This window comes from Zea mays, chromosome 3 (genome assembly GCF_902167145.1).
Source record: "Zea mays cultivar B73 chromosome 3, Zm-B73-REFERENCE-NAM-5.0, whole genome shotgun sequence".
In the NCBI taxonomy this organism is placed as follows: domain Eukaryota; kingdom Viridiplantae; phylum Streptophyta; class Magnoliopsida; order Poales; family Poaceae; genus Zea; species Zea mays.
The window spans coordinates 196,436,994-196,453,376 of NC_050098.1; the positions used below are offsets into that span (position 1 = coordinate 196,436,994).

Here is a 16,383-nt window from a genome sequence, read left to right on the forward strand (position 1 = left end):
GACCAAGCCCTGGCTGGACAGTTAGCCACGACTCACCTGAGGCCATCATCGGGTGGGATAGGCAGTCACGACTCGCCCGAGGACAACCCGGGGTGGGAGAAGTAGTCACGACTCGCCCGTGGCCATCATCAGGTGGGACAGGTAGTCACCACTCGCCCGAGGCCAACCCCCGGCGGGATACGTAGTCACGACTCGCTCGAGGCCATTCTCGGGCGGGAGAGGCTGTCAAGAATCGCCCAAGGCCAAGCCCGGATGGGAGATGCAGTCATGACTCGCCCGAGGCCAACCTCGGGCGGAGACATAATCATGACTCGTCCGAGGCCAAGCCCGGGCAGGAGACGCAGTCACGACTCGCCCGAGGCCACCTTTGGGCGTGAGACGCAATCATGACTCGCTCAAGGCCATGCCCAGATGGGATAGGCAGTCACGAGTCGCCCGAGACCAAGCCCAAGCGAGAGACACAATCACGACTTGGCCGAGGCCACTCTCGGGTGGGAGAGACAGTGACAACTCGCTTGAGGCCAAGCCTACACGGGACAAACAGTCACGACTTGTCCTAGGACACACTTGGGCAGGAGACATAGGCACGAGTCACCCGAGGCCATGCCCAGGTGGGACAAGCAGCCACGACTCTCCCGTGGCCACCCTCGGGCGGGACAAGCAGACACGACTCGCCCGAGGACAACCCCGTGCGGTACTGGCAGTAATGACTCGCCCGAGGCAACCCCGGGCGAGAAAGGCAGTAATGATTCGCCCGAGGGTAACCCTGGGTGGGAGAGGCAGTCACGATTCACTCGAGGCCATCCTGGGGGGAGAGGCAGTCATGACTCGCCCGAGGCCACCCTCAGGCAGGAGACACAATCACGACTCGTCCGAGGCCAAGCCTGAGCGAGATAGGCAACCATGACTCGCCTGAGGCCATTCTCGGGTGAGATAGGCAGTCACGACTCGCCCGAGGCCAACCCCCAACGGGAGACGCACTCACGACTCAACCGAGGCCAAGCCCTGGCTAGACAGTCAGTCACGACTCGCCTGAGGCCACCCTCGGGTGGGACATGCAGTCATGACTCGCCCAAGGGCAACCCCTGGCGGGAGACGTAGTCACGACTCGTCCGTGGGCATCCTCAGGTGGGAAAGATAGTCACAACTCGCCTGAGGCCATCCGCGGGCGGGACAGGCAGTAATGACTCGCTCGAGGCCATCTGCGAGTGGGATAGATAGTCACGACTGGCCCAAGGCCAACCTCCGGCAAGACAAGTAGTCACAACTCGCCCAAGGCCATCCTCAGGTGGGATACGCAGTCATGACTCGCTCGAGACCACTCTCGGGCGGGAGAGGCTGTCAAGAATCGCCCAAGGCCAAGCCCGGCGGGAGACGCAGTCACGACTCGCCTGAGGACACCCTCGAGCGGGAGACATAATCACGACTCGTCTGAGGCCAAGCTCGGGCGGGACAGGCAGTCACGACTCATCCGAGGCCAAGCCCGGGCAGCAGACGCAATCACGACTCATCCGAGGCCAAGCTCGGGTAGCAGACGTAGTCATGACTCGCCTAAGGCCACTTTGGCAGAACTGTCCGCACCCAGCCTCCTCCACCTCTTCCCGCCTCTCGCTCTAACCGCGCCACGTTCCACATGTCGCAGCCTCCATCCACCTAACGCCCTCCAATCTGCCTCCCGACGCAATTCGCGGTCCCACACACTCGACGCCCCCCCTCCCCCGAGCCTGCCTCCCAATGTCACCTCCCTCGCATGTCGACCCGACGCATGAAGTTTGGTTGATAACATCACTAAACAATGATCTATACATACACAAGTGTCACTCTGCCGATTGATTACCTCATTAAACAATGACCTATGCTTGCATTAGTATTTTATCCGTTGCAATGCACAGTTATATACCTAGTTTAATTTAGAAGTGAGGAAATATCTCGCTAGAGATCGGCAAAGGGGTGCGAAGCCAAAGATTTTTTTTTGAAAGGTCAAATCTTTGTTTCCCCTCTTCCGCCTCCGCTCCCATCCGCATCGCCGCCTCCGTCCCTGTACCCGTCACGTCCGCCGCGCGAGAGCCACTCGAAGCCGCCGCGGTCATCCGCCCACGCAAAGCCTCCACCTCCTCCCCTTCCTAGAGCTCGTCGTGGGAGGCTACCTCAAGCTCGCCGTGCTGTGCGTTGCGCGGCAGCGGCTGCTGTCGCTGTCGGTGTCGCTGTGCTACGCTCACCCCGCCGATTCCTCCGCCACCCGCGCACGCCGAACAATTTTTGGTGGCCTCGGACCTTAAGCTTTTTCCGCTAGGGTCGGCTCCAAGGTCGACCGTGTATGCCCTAGCCGAACGGGAACAGACATGAAAGAGGCGATGGCTGTGGCTGCGCTAGATGAGATATGGTGGCGGGAGCCAGAGGAGGAAGCGCCGGTGGAGTGGACGTGGAGCTGGGGCGCGGGCACGGACGGGCAGCTGGGGAACGGCGGATTCGACGACCACCACCTTCCGCAGCCGCTGCTTCTCCCGACTCGATGCCGCAGCCGTGTCTCTTTCGTCGCTGGTGGCGGCGCCCACGCTATCGCCCTCACAAGTAAGCCTGGCCACCTATTTGAGCTGCCACCATAAGAGGCTGTAATAATATAGGGGTTGATCAAGTGAACTCTCGCAGTGGTTTCTCCATGTTTGATGTTTTGACCACTGTTGTAGAAAACTAGAAATAGTAGTGTGATGATAGTAGTTATGCTAAAAGTTGAAATTTTGAGTTGCCAATGATAGGATAGTCTTGGCAACCAAGTTGGGGGCAGATTGACCTCCTACCATGCTCAGCTATCCAATGTATATCAAGCCAACATTAACCCAACTTGGTACAATTCTAGAAGTAACTTGGTAGACACATCACCACTGACACTTCGACACTATCATAGTCGCTTTTTATGGAATCTGAATATGTAATTTAAGAAAAGACTAAATGCATCTCCATACCTTACTACCGTAATAAAACTACCACTTAATTTCATGCACCGCATTTTGTGGAGTAATCATTAATTAAGCATTCAGAGGAAAGAAAACAATTATTAAACACTTCGCCATGTTTCTATCTGTGGCAAATTCAGCTACCACAACAACATAATCTTTTACTAGTCCCTAGTAAGTTGGGGTAGGCTAGAGATGAAACCCGTAGACAAGAGCATAAACCATAGCAACTTCAATAAAACAGTTTAAGTATCAAGTGATGCTGTTTGTTCAAGGTTGACTGTTTACTTGGAAGCCAACTGTATATTGTTGATCAGTCTCTAAAGAAAATGGACAAAGTCTACTTAACCCCTTAGCCTATTACTAGTTGTCTACTTTACCCACCACCTATAAAACCATGTATTCTACCTGTTAAACTATTGAAAACTGTATAAATAACCCCTAAGGCGTTTTTGAAAGTGGTTTCACTGACATGTCATATTAAAAAGTCTACACAATCCCCCTAACATAACAAGGGACAGATGACTATATAACCCCTCAACTATGGAAGCTGATGCTATAGCGCTTAAGTATCTAATTATGTTCAAATGCTCCCCTATGATCTTGTAGGGCTGTTGGACACCGTATCCCGCTATACCCACCGCCGGACCGCCCAACGAACAACATGCGACATCTTGTCTCTTGTGCCACCTCTTGGCACTCATAAACGACATTAAGCTCAACCACCACACCTACACCCTCGTCATCTTGCCTGTCCCACATCCTCTATCTAGCTATCCTTTAGTTTTTTAGGTAGCATTATAAGGAGAAAGCGAGAGGGCTGATGATGTTGGAGGAGCTGGATGACAAGGTCGCAAACACAGTGCAAGAGCTGAATATGCCCTCGAGTTGTGTCGTGAGGTGGAGTAGGAAACAGTGTGATGCTCATCGGATCGATGGCACAAGCCTAGAAAGATTAGGGAGAGGGAGGTAGCTAATAGGTTAGTGTGCAAGCATGGATGCTTAGGCTGTTGTGGTGGGATATGATATCCAAACGTCCCTACAAGACCATCTGATGTATCATTTGAACATTATTAGATGTTTTAAGGGTTATCATCATAGGAAAAAAAGTCTACTTACCCTCCAACTATGGATGTTTGTCTATTTCACCCCCTCACCTATAAAACCAGGTATTCTACCCCTCAAATTATTGAAAACCGTTTAAATAACCCCTAAGGTGATTTTGAAGGTGATTTTGGTGATGTGTTATTTTTAGAAGGCTGTATAACCCCCTAACGTATCAAAGGTTGATTGCATGACCCTCTCAACTATAAAATGAGATATTGTAGCACTTAAAATATCTAATAGTATTCAAATGACCTCCTGTATGGTCGTGTTAGGCCGTTTGGACACTATCCCACACACTAGCATATTGTTTAGTGTTTATAGGCTTGTGTTTTCCCAACATGACCATCTAAGAGATCTTTTAAATATTATTAAATATTTTAAGGGCTACAATATCACATTTTATAGTTGAGAGAGTTATGCAGTCAACTCTTGATATGTTAGGGCCTTAGGGGGTTATACAAACTTCAAAAATGCACATCAACAAACATTCAAAACCACCTCAGAGGGTTATTTAGATGATTTTCAATAGTTTGAGCGGTAGAATATTTGGTTTTATAGGTGAGGGGGTAAAGTAGACAACTACCAATAGTTGAGGGGGTTAGGTAGACTTTTTCCTCATATCAGGTTTTATAGTTGAGGGTGTTATATAGTCAACTCTTGAAATGTTAGCGGGTTATTTAGACTTTTTAATATGCCACTTGAGCAAAACCACTTTTAAAACCATCTTAGGGGGTTATTTAGACGGGTTTCAATAGTTTAAGGGGTAGGATACATGATTTTATAGGTGAGGAGGTGAAGTAGACAACTATCAATAGGTTAGGGGGTTAATTAGATTTTTCCAAACAAAATAGCTGACATGTGTTAGTTCTTTGATGCACCTTACAGTTTTACTATTTTTATGTGCTTGCAACTCAATATTTCAGGTGATGGTGAAGTATTTACTTGGGGCAGAGGTACACATGGCCAACTTGGCCATGGGAACTTGGACAACATGCCTCATCCGAAGTTGGTTAAGTTCCTTGAAAATCATACTGTAACCTGTGTGTCTGCTGGATGGAACCATTCTGGATTCGCTACAGGTCCCCAGTTCTAACCTATTCATTTCTTTTTCTCGAACACGCAGTATATCATTAAATTAAAGAGGGAAAAAGGGGAGGGGGGAAACCCATGAGAAAGTCTTACAGATACACCACACTAACCCAGTAACCCGGATCAAATGCCTGAAAGAAGGACAGACCCTTCGCTCTAGCCAAACACCAAGCCCAAACCTCCTCCCTAGCAGTGAGGAGAGCCTCAGCGAAACTTAATGGAGGCACCCTGGAACACACACTTATTTCTATGCTTCCAAAGAACCCAAGCACCAAGATCACTAAGGAATTAAACCCTTTTGAATCAACCCATCGAGGTGGGAACTCCTTAACCTCCACCACTCAAAGGAGTCATCCTGTTGCAGCGCAAGGAATTAAAACTATTCATTTCTTATTGTGTTTATTTGTATATAGAATCAATTTTGTGTTTGAAATGTTCTATAAGTTTATGTATTATATGTTCATATGTTCATTTTTTTAATGAAGAGTTCAATATTTCTTTGGTATTACCAGTGTTTATTTGAAAAATGAACAATTGCTGATGAGCTTTACTGTGTCGTTTCTAGTTCTTATTTTCAGATTCTGGGCAACTCTTCATGTGTGGAGATGGCTCATTTGGACAACTGGGCACTGGTGATAACCTCTCAAGGAACTTTCCTTTTGAAGTGGCATACTTTAATGCAACACATATTGAGAAGCTTGCTTTTGGTATGCGCCATTCTCTTGTACTACTGAAAGGTAAGTAAAACCATGGGCCCAGTGGTTATGGTGAAAATCAGCCACATAGTTCATTAGTTATTTTTTTTCCGAATACGCAGGAGAGCTGCGTATCATTGAATTAAAATAGAGGAAAAACGGCCTGAGGCCCAGGACAAACAGAACACACACAAAACAAAAACACACACTCACACCCACAAAACACACACACAATACAGACACATACAACCCACAAACACCCCAGTCTTTCAATAGGCTTCAAGACTCTCCTTTATCCAGGGTTGAAAAGAGAGTGCAGGTTCCTGGCTCCAGCAGCAACCCACAATCTCATCTCGTCCTTAAATCCGTCTTCTAAGGTTGAAAGGCAGGGTCGAGCACCATCAAAAACACACCTGTTTCGCTGCTTCCAAATATTCCAAGCCCCAAGTATTACCATACTATTAAATCCCTTTCTTTTGCTCTTAGGAATCCTGGATGAAGCCTTTCTCCACCATTCAGCAAAGTCTGAATCTCTTCTTTTAGGACCCACATAAGTGAGACCAATTGGAGTTAAGATACTATGCCAAAACTGTCTTGTGAAGACGCAATTAGATAAAATATGCTGCACAGTTTCATCCTCTTGGTCACATAAAACACAATTTTCAGGATGATCAAGCCCTCTTTTTTTGAGTCTGTCCGCTGTCCAACATTTATTGTTTATAGCCAGCCAAACAAAGACCTTACACTTAGGGGCTGCCCAGCTCTTCCAAATTCTTTTCCAGGGCTCAAAAGATTCCGCTCCAATGAAAAAAGCTCTATAGGCAGATTTGGAGGTATACAGTCCATTGCTGCTAAAATTCCACACATGTTGATCATTTGAATTTTGAAGCTGAAAAGAATCAATTACCTCCCATAATTGTAAATATTGCTCAATCTCAGCCAGAGAGAGATTCCTCTGGATATCATGAACCCAGAAGTGAGAGGTAAGGGCCTGTTGCACAGTCCTTACATCTTTAATTTTCTTCGGAACTGCAGCAGCGATAAGGGGAGCTATATCCATAATAGAATATCCATGAATCCACTTATCCTTCCAAAAGTAAGAAATACTCATTTCAGCATTTCCTCAAATCCATGATAATGCCATAGATCTACACTGTTTCAATCATAAAGCATATCTAGAGTTCTATTGTTCTTGAGAGTTGAGAGAAATTATTCCCAACCCCACATTGGTATTATCTTTCACGTTACATTAGATCGAAGGAAGTGGAAGCTCTTTGGCATCCATTGGGAGGTGCACTACATTATATGGGTGTCGTCCCTCCTTGCGAATAAAAGATCTCAATGAGCTCATCAAGGTGGAAGTGAGCTAATGCTATGCCTGCCAAAGGCCACATAAAGCAGTGGCATGAATCGAAGCTGTTAGTTGTTCTTTTCATGCAGCACAGTAGTAAACGATGCATATGTAGATGTTAGAGTTGTTAGATCGTAGGATCAATGGTTCAGCATTCTGCTTTGGTGATGCACATGAGGGAGATGTTGTAGGCGTTTGTTGTTCACAACTGTAGGCAGTGGCAAATCTAGGATTTGAAGCTAGGGGGTCCAATTAGTCAATTTTTTAATATCATAAATAACAATCACCAATTTATAAAAAACAAATACAAAAGCTTAATAGTCTTACAAATGTCTTCAAATCCATAAATAAGAAAATTGTCTCAAAGAAGCTTACATAGTAGATAGATAGTTCAATAAGATTAGAATGCTATTTCTTCTTATCTGGCCTACACTTTCTAATGGCCATAAAAGTCTATTATATCATCTTCCTTCACATCAAGGAAAATATCTCGCTCAATGAAAGTGAATAGACAATCATCCAAAAGAGTATCACTCATCCTATTTCTTGACGTTCTTGACAAATTTCATTGCTGAAAATGCTCTTTCGATACTTGTTGTTGCCACCGGTAAAATCAATACCAACTTGCAAAGCGACTATACCAAACCATAAACTTTGTCCCTCTCTATTTCAATGAGCTTACATGAGAGATCAACAAGATTGCCTTTAAAGCTATCATCTTTTCTTAAGTCATCAATATAGTTATCAAGTTCTGTTTCAAATCTTAGCATGCCATTTCTTGAAAGATCATTAGGGTAAAACTCCACAAGTCTAAGTACCTTGTGGACATCAAAATAAGTAAATAAGTTTGCATTGAAATCCTAAGCCATATGAGAATCAAAAGAAACAAATAAATTGAAACAATCTACATACCTTAGTGGGATCAAAAGAAGCAAATGAATTGGTCGGACTCAAGGCCGCCATACAAGAAATCAACTCCAGATTAACCACATCAAACCGAGCATCAAGATCTTGGCTAATTTGATCAATGATGTCAATATATACTTTTCTTCTAAAGTGATCATCATTTGTTTGGTTTGTAACAAAACATTTTGATCTTCCATAAGGCACATAATTATCCTTCGTTGCAAGAACTTGGACGCCATATTTATTGCAAAAAGTGGCCCTCGAAGGAATGCATTATTTAGTTCATCACATTCAATTGTTTTAATCCCCTTCCACTGTCTAGTTCATCACATTCAATTGTTTTTTTCGCATTTTGAAGATTAACATTTTGAATCATGTCATGAGGTTTACAAGAAACCTCAACAATATTTAGCAAGAGAGATACTTGATCAAAAAATCACACACAATTATTATTTCCCTAGACAATAACAAGTAGTTGGAGTTGATGTGCAAAACAATGGACATAACAAGTTGAAGGTGACTCTTTCATGATCAATGTTTTTGAGCCCTTTAATCTCTTCTTTCATGTTGCTATCCCCATCATATCCTTGACCATGGATTTGTCTTATAGTCAAATGATGTCTAACAATTAAATCTTGAATTGATTACTTAAATGTTAAAGAATTAGTATCATGTACATGCACACCACTAAGAAAATGTTCACAAGGCCTTCCCAGTTTATCAACATAACACAAGCAAACAACTAATGGTTTTTTGTGTGATAGTTCACTTCACTCATCAGCTAGAATTGCATAATTGTCATCACCAAGTTCTTTAATAATTTTATTTTTAGTTTCTATGGCACAACATTGAATAATTTGCTTCTGTATATCTAGGCAAATCGATGTGCAATTACCTGAAGCATTATTCAAAACAACATGCTTATCCACATCTTGACTGTTTGATGCAAGCTATTTTCAAAAGTTCAAGAAAGTTTTCTCTATTGCTATAGCGTTCACTTTTATCATTATCACGGAATGACAAACCTTGATGCAAAAGAAACTTCAAACATCTAACTGAATAAGTCCATCTAATCTTGTAAAGTTTTAATTCTTCACTATTCATCTTTCGCATTTGTTTATCAATTCTTGCAGTAGGATTCATGTATAAGTTATATCTCTTTTGGACTGCATTGTGTATGCTTCTTACATCACCCTTGCGTTTTTGAAGTGTATCATCTCTGTTCTAATTTCTCCATCCACCGCTAGTAAATGTCCCCTTCCCCTTGTCTTTCTTGTTTCTGAAAAAGTAGCATACAAAGCAAAATGCAGTTTCATTGTTGATACTATATAGAAGGGTGGGCTTGGTGTAGCGGTAGAGCCTACCATATGTAACCGGAAGGTCCCAGGTTCGAGCCCCAGCCTCTGCATATTATGCGGGTAAGGTTTGGCGCTTAAAGATACCCTTCCATAGACTCCGCACAGTGCGGGAAGCCTATGGCACTGGGTACACCCTTTTTTATTGTTGATACTATATTCAAGCCACTTATATTCACAAAGCCATAAAGGATTAAAAGCCTGATCTCTAATTTCAATTTTCTTTTTCTTAAATTGATGTAAAAGGCTTGAATGTACCTTTAACAATGCATGCTCTACGAACTATATCTTGATCATTGATAGAATAACTTGAAATGGGAATTCTGTTTATTGGATCTTGTGGATGGCGATCAGGATCATAAATTGGTGGGACGCTTGGTGCTGATGGTGGCGGCAGTGGGGGCGATGAACACATAAGATACTTACATGTCTCCTAGTTGTTGTCTCAACTGACTCCCTTATCTTACCTATAAGTGACCCTACAATTCAACTACCTAAACATATTCTAGTTGGTTCAACTAGCTTATTTACCCTTCACACCCGTCAATGATGTGAAGACCCTCACATATTTTTCACTACACGTGATCGCCTATGTAGCGTGCCGGAAGAAGCGACCTGATCCTTGCTCACTTGACATAATGCCCAGATCACGACATGGTGTGTCACCAAGGGGGGTTGACCCGACCCTTGTCTGTTTAACACCATACCCAGGTTCCAATATGGCGCATCGCTAAGCGAGTCACACCCAACATATTTTGTTCGGTTTTGTCTCCCTTAGAATGGCTAGGTTTAACGTTGTCTCGTCAAGGCTATGACAGCCCTACTTTACCAGAGCTTGGGACCTGCTATGTTGAGACAACATAGGCGGAGTTGGTCTGAATAGCCTATCGAGTTCAGGAGAACTACAAAAGCAGGGGATGGGGGGGCATGGCCCACACGTAGCTCTGCCATTGAATTGAACCATCTTTCCTGCTTGGTACATTGAAATACTTAACAAAATCCATATGCTTTACCAACAGATGACACTGTACTTTTTTCTCAGACAATTCAGTGTATGGATTTGGCTCAGCAAGACGAGGACAAGTTGGTAAATGTGCTTCTAGGATCCAAAAATCATATAATGTTCCTAGACTGATTGATGGTTTTCCAAATTGTAAGATAGTAAATATATATGCCAATGGCGATCACAGTGCTGCATTGGACGGTAAGCTTTGTAGTTTTGTACTTGTTGACAATCATCTCTTCAGTCTACCATAATCCCTCTTCCATTTGATGTGACAGAATCTGGTCATCTGTATGTCTGGGGAAGAGCATTAATTGGACAACATGATGATGATCAACCTTCGGAAATTTTGCCCTCCTTGAGTGTTTCTCAAGTGGCACTAGGATGGCACCATGCTTTAGTTTTATCTGGTGCGTCTGCGACGTGTTTCATTCAAACTACACTTTCTGGATAAGCTCTCACATTTATTGCCATTTTGTATCACAGCTGGAGAATTGTACACACTTGGTGTTTACCGCCACCAGAAATGTGATCTCCCTGGGTTAGGAAATGTATTGGGGCAGCAATCGGACACAAGGGCAACAAGCAGTTCTCATGATTGTTCATCCTCTTTGTCAGTGTTGGAGACGGTTCCATTCCTTGATGGAGAACAGGTGGCGCAAATAGCAAGTGGAACTGAGCACTCTGCTTTGGTAACAGGTAAAAGTTTCTTCCAAAGGCTTCAGATGAAAAAGAGATAAATTCTCGATGTAACCGGCTAACTTGATCTTGCTTGTTTTGTTATCAGATAAAGGAACAGTCTTCACCTGGGGCTGGGGAGAGCATGGACAGCTTGGTTTGGGTGACACTTCGGATCATGTAGCTCCTCAGAGAGTAAACGTAGGTGACAATGGGCAGGGCATGTCCGGTTCATTTGCCGTCTACTGTGGGAGTGGATTTACCGTTGCTGTGAAATCGCCCTAGTGGCTGTCTAGTTTGTAATGCATGCACCAAATTCTCCTTCCCACATAACAGTGAAGAAATAAACGACAACATTTTGTTGTGATGCCGTGAAGGTAGTGGTTGGATTATTATTTTGCAAATATTTTGGCGCCTCTGGTTCTGAGCTACACATCTGACTTTGCCACTAGAGGTGGAGCGGAGAGCCTGAGAGAAAAACAAGAGTACAAAATCGCGTTCGGCGGCTTTTCATCATTGCACAGAACCATATTCTGGGTCTGCCTACAAAATAAACAACACAGTAGCAGTGACGCATCCGGTTCTCGTCTGGAAACAAAAAGATATTCCTGGATGCTACCTTCAAAAGGGTGAAGATAACACGGCAGATGGCAGCAGCAACACCTTTCTACATAATCCAGCCATACACAACGCTGGTGGACGCTAGTAAGCTGGTGGTTATACAGGAAGATACACGACTCTTCATGGAACCAAACGGCCCTCAACTAAACTAAAACATGCATATTCTGTCCTGTATTCGGTTACAGTCAAGACTGGGTTCAACCTGGGCTATATCCATGGCGGCACAGGCGGTCGAAAAATCAAGAGTCGGTACCAAATCACTTCGGTCCGTAGGCCTGTTGATCCATCAATCCGGTCGATACCGACTAGTTGATAACGACGCTGCATTGGATGGTTTAGTTGATATCGACCTAAACTGATTAGTAATAATGAACGTACGTAGTGTTGTGCCAAGTTTGATCGCCTCATCTTATTCAAGTTTTTTTTTGAAAACTAAAAAATTCAAAGCTATACTTAAACTATACTGTTGGGTTTATGCTTCGTCGCCGAAGGTCTTCTAGGAAGAAGCGGCTTTCGGCTGAAGCTGCTTGTGTGAGATAGCCGAAGGTTCCTCTTCATAAAGCTTCGGGATTACAAACCGACTTAAAGATAGAATGACTTTTTAGTCCATAAAGGTCTGGGTCAATGTTGTAAACTTTTATAAGAGGCATAATTGTAATTCCTCACAGGCTGTGTCTTGTGCCTATAAATAGTGAACATTATTCCTTTACTGTTCACGGATTCGGACAATTGTAATCGTATTTTTCGGGAATCTAACTTTGCCAAGGCAGAGGTATAATTATATTCAATAATTCAAGATATTACGTAAATATAATTTAATTCGTTTGTAATTCATTTATCTCTTTATACCCTTTATTTTATGTTATCTAATATCATCTATCAGAATTTAATTACGAAGACTTAACCTTCGTAATTATATTCTCATCAACTTTCGTCCATGGTTCATTATCCTCATGGGAATATTGTTTCATGGACGAAGGGCGTTAACATTTAACATTTTATGTTGCCTTGTTCCTAATTCATAGCATTTGAGAACAAGTCTCCAACATTGGCGCCCACCTCCGGTGAACTCACTTCCACTTTTTGAGCTGATGGCTTCGTTCAACGATCAAGCTGGAGCTGCTTCGGACACGAAGCTGGTGCTCCCAATTACAGGCGGTTCGTCCTCAGAGCCAGCCAACAAGAAACAGAAGAAGGAAGCACAGAGAAGGGTACAGCATGTTGGGGTGCAAGGACCCTTCATCAAGTCAAGATGGTCTCACATTCCTATTACCTTCTCCCAAGAGGACCTTCAACTCAAGGATTATCCACACAACGATGCCATGGTTATCTCTTGTGTTATCAAAGGATTTCTGGTCCACAATGTCTTGGTTGACACAGGCAGTGCAGCTGATATCATATTTGCTAAGGCCTTCAGACAAATGCAAGAGCCAGAAGATAAGATTCATGATGCTACGCATCCTCTCTGTGGCTTCGGAGGAAGACGGATTGTAGCACTGGGCAAGATCACCATGTCAGTGACCTTCGGGTTCATCAACAACACTAGAACTGAGCAAGTTGTGTTTGACATTGTTGACATGGAATACCCTTACAATGCAATTATTGGTCGTGGCACCCTCAATGCTTTCGAAGCAATTCTTCATCCTGCTTATCTTTGCATGAAGATACCTTCGGATCAAGGACCCATCGCTATTCATGGAAGTCAGGAAGCTGCCAGAAGGGCCGAAGGAAATTGGACTGACTCAAAAGCAATCCATAACATAGATGGAGCTGAAGCTTGTGAACAATACAAATTCAGAAGGGAGAAAGCAGCTTCAGCAGATCAGCCGAAGCCCATGCTCTTATGTGAGGACATAGCAGAGCAGAAGGTGCTGTTGGGCTCTCAATTATCCGAAGAACAGGAGAAAACCTTGATAAGGTTTTTGTTCAACAACAAAGATGTTTTTGCGTGGTCAGCCAATGATCTCTGCGGAGTTAATAGGGATGTTATTGAACACTCGCTCAATGTTGATCCATCCTTTAGACCCAGAAAGCAGAGGCTTCGGAAAATGTCTGATGATAAGGCCGAAGGTGCTCGTAATGAAGTCAAAAGACTCCTCAGTGCAGGGGTGATCAGAGAAGTAAAGTACCCAGAATGGCTAGCTAACACAGTTATGGTAAAAAAGGCCAATGGCAAGTGGCGAATGTGTATCGATTTTACAGATCTCAACAAGGCTTGTCCGAAGGACGAATTCCCATTGCCAAGGATAGACTCTTTAGTTGATGCAGCAGCTTCTTCAGAGCTCATGAGTTTGCTAGACTGTTACTCAGGCTACCACCAAATCTGGATGAAGAAGGAAGATGAGCCGAAGACTAGCTTCATAACTCCAAGTGGCACATATTGCTATCTTCGGATGCCTGAGGGGCTCAAAAACGCTGGAGGAAGTTTCAGCAGAATGACTGCGAAGGTTCTCCAGTCTCAGATAGGCAGAAATGTGTTAACTTATGTTGATGACATCATTGTAAAAAGCACGAAACAGGAAAATCATATTGCTGATTTGCAGGAGACCTTCGCTAGTTTCAGACAAGCTGGCTTAAAGTTGAATCCAGAAAAATGTGTCTTCGGTGTAAAGAAGGGGAAATTTCTTGGATGCTTGGTTTCAACAAAGGGAATTGAAGCTAATCCAAGTAAAATTGAAGCCATACTTCGAATGGAGCCACCAACCACAAAAAAGGGGGCCCAAAGATTAACAGGGAGGTTGGCATCTCTTAATAGATTTATATCCAGATCAGCAGAAAGAAATTTACCATTCTTCGAAGTGCTGAAATCAGCCGAAGTCTTTCAATGGGGACCAAGCCAACAAAAAGCCTTCGAGGAACTGAAGCAATATCTAATAGATTTAACAACATTAACTCCACCAACGCCAGGGGCTTCTTTGTTATTATATGTGGCAGCTTCGCACTCAGCGGTAAGTGCAGCACTTGTTCAGGAGAAGCTTGATGGCCAAGTCAAGAAGCAGGTCCCAGTGTATTTTGTATCTGAAGTTCTTAGTATATCAAAGAAAAACTACACAGAATTAGAGAAGGTATTATATGCTGTTTTGATGGCATCCAGGAAGCTTCGGCACTACTTTCAAGCATACAATATTGTTGTTCTTTCTTCGCAGCCGTTGAAGGATATTATGAGAAATAGAGAAGCTACTGGGCGGATTGGAAAATGGGCTGCAGAGCTCAATGAATTTTGCATTGATTATGTGCATAGATCTTCGATCCAGTCCCAGGCGTTAGCAGACTTCATTGCTGACTGGACGCCAGGGGCTCAGGATGAAGAAACAAATAAAGATGCCGAAGTATGGACAGTGTTTTGCGATGGGTCTTGGGGAACCTTCGGGGCAGGAGCAGCTGCTGTGTTGGTCTCGCCATCCAAAGTTAAAACTTGTTATGCGGCAAGACTCGATTTCAGTTGTACAAACAATATTACTGAGTACGAAGCCCTGCTTTTGGGTCTTCGGAAGCTAAAAGCAATGGGAATCAGAAGGGCCATTCTTAAAACTGATTCCCAGGTTGTTTCGGGTCATATCGACAAGAGTTGCAAGGCTAAAGACCCGAAGCTTGAAAAATATCTGGATATGGTTCGAAGAGTCGAAGCTTCCTTCGAAGGGTTTTCTGTCAAAAATATCCCTCGAGGACAAAATGAGCATGCTGATTTGCTAGCTAAGTCAGCAGCACAGGGGCTGCCTTTACCTTCGGATGTGTTCTTCGAAACAATAAAGGCACCTTCAGTGGAACTCCTTGAAAGAGCAGTCCTCAATATATCTCCTGTTTATAGCGAAGATTGGAGAACTGAAATCATTTCTTACCTTCAGGGTAAATTCCTTTCAGATGACGAAACTTATAACAGGAGGATAGAGGCAAGAGCTCGTCCATATGTCATGATAGAAGGGGAGTTGTACAAGCATGGAGTTTGTGCTCCGTTGCTTAAGTGTTTATCTAGAACCGAAGGCATAGAGTTGATGAAAGAAATACATGCAGGCCTGTGTGGATCTCACATTGGATCTAGGCCGCTACTTGGAAAAGTTTTCCGTCAAGGATTTTATTGGCCGAAGGCAGCTTCGGATGCAGCGGAATTAGTTCAAAAGTGCGAAGGTTGTCAGAAATGTGCAAGAGATCAAAAAACAACCTTCGTCCTTAACACAGCTCATACAACCCATCTGGCCATTGCAAAGATGGGGCCTTGACTTGTTGGGTCCATTACCACCGGCCCAAGGGAACCTAAGATATGTTGTAGTGGCTGTGGAATATTTTTCCAAATGGATTGAGGCAAAGCCTTTAGCCACAATAACTTCGGCCACCATTCAAAAGTTTTTCTGGCAGAATATTGTTTGTCGATTCGGGGTACCAAAGGCCATCACTGTGGATAATGGAACACAGTTCGACTCCGAAGCTTTTAGGGATTTCTGTGATCAAATTGGTACGAAGATCCATTTTGCATCAGTCAGGCATCCGGAGTCAAATGGGCTCGTTGAAAGAGCCAATGACATTATAATGACAGGAATAATGAAGTTAATCTTCAATCAACCCAGAGGAAAGTGGCCAGATCAGTTAACCAAAGTGGTGTGGAGCCACAACACAACAACATCAAGGT

General features: G+C 43.9%; 1 protein-coding gene across 2 annotated transcripts; it reads left to right on the forward strand.

The window, feature by feature from the left end:
* The first annotated feature begins 1,953 nt into the window (after positions 1–1,953).
* Positions 1,954–11,542, forward strand: LOC100191830 (uncharacterized). 2 transcript variants are annotated; one of them, NM_001360687.1, is made up of 7 exons: positions 2,020–2,571; positions 4,985–5,140; positions 5,729–5,887; positions 10,500–10,661; positions 10,739–10,870; positions 10,947–11,159; positions 11,248–11,504. In NM_001360687.1, exons 1-7 carry the CDS (start codon positions 2,343–2,345, stop codon positions 11,421–11,423), a joined length of 1,227 nt encoding a protein of 408 aa, NP_001347616.1. In that variant the 5' UTR covers positions 2,020–2,342; the 3' UTR covers positions 11,424–11,504. The 2 variants fall into 2 exon arrangements, with proteins under 2 accessions (XP_008672048.1, NP_001347616.1); XM_008673826.4 differs by lacking the exon at positions 4,985–5,140 and having other exon boundaries at positions 1,954–2,571; positions 5,716–5,887; positions 11,248–11,542.
* The last annotated feature ends 4,841 nt before the right edge of the window (positions 11,543–16,383 follow it).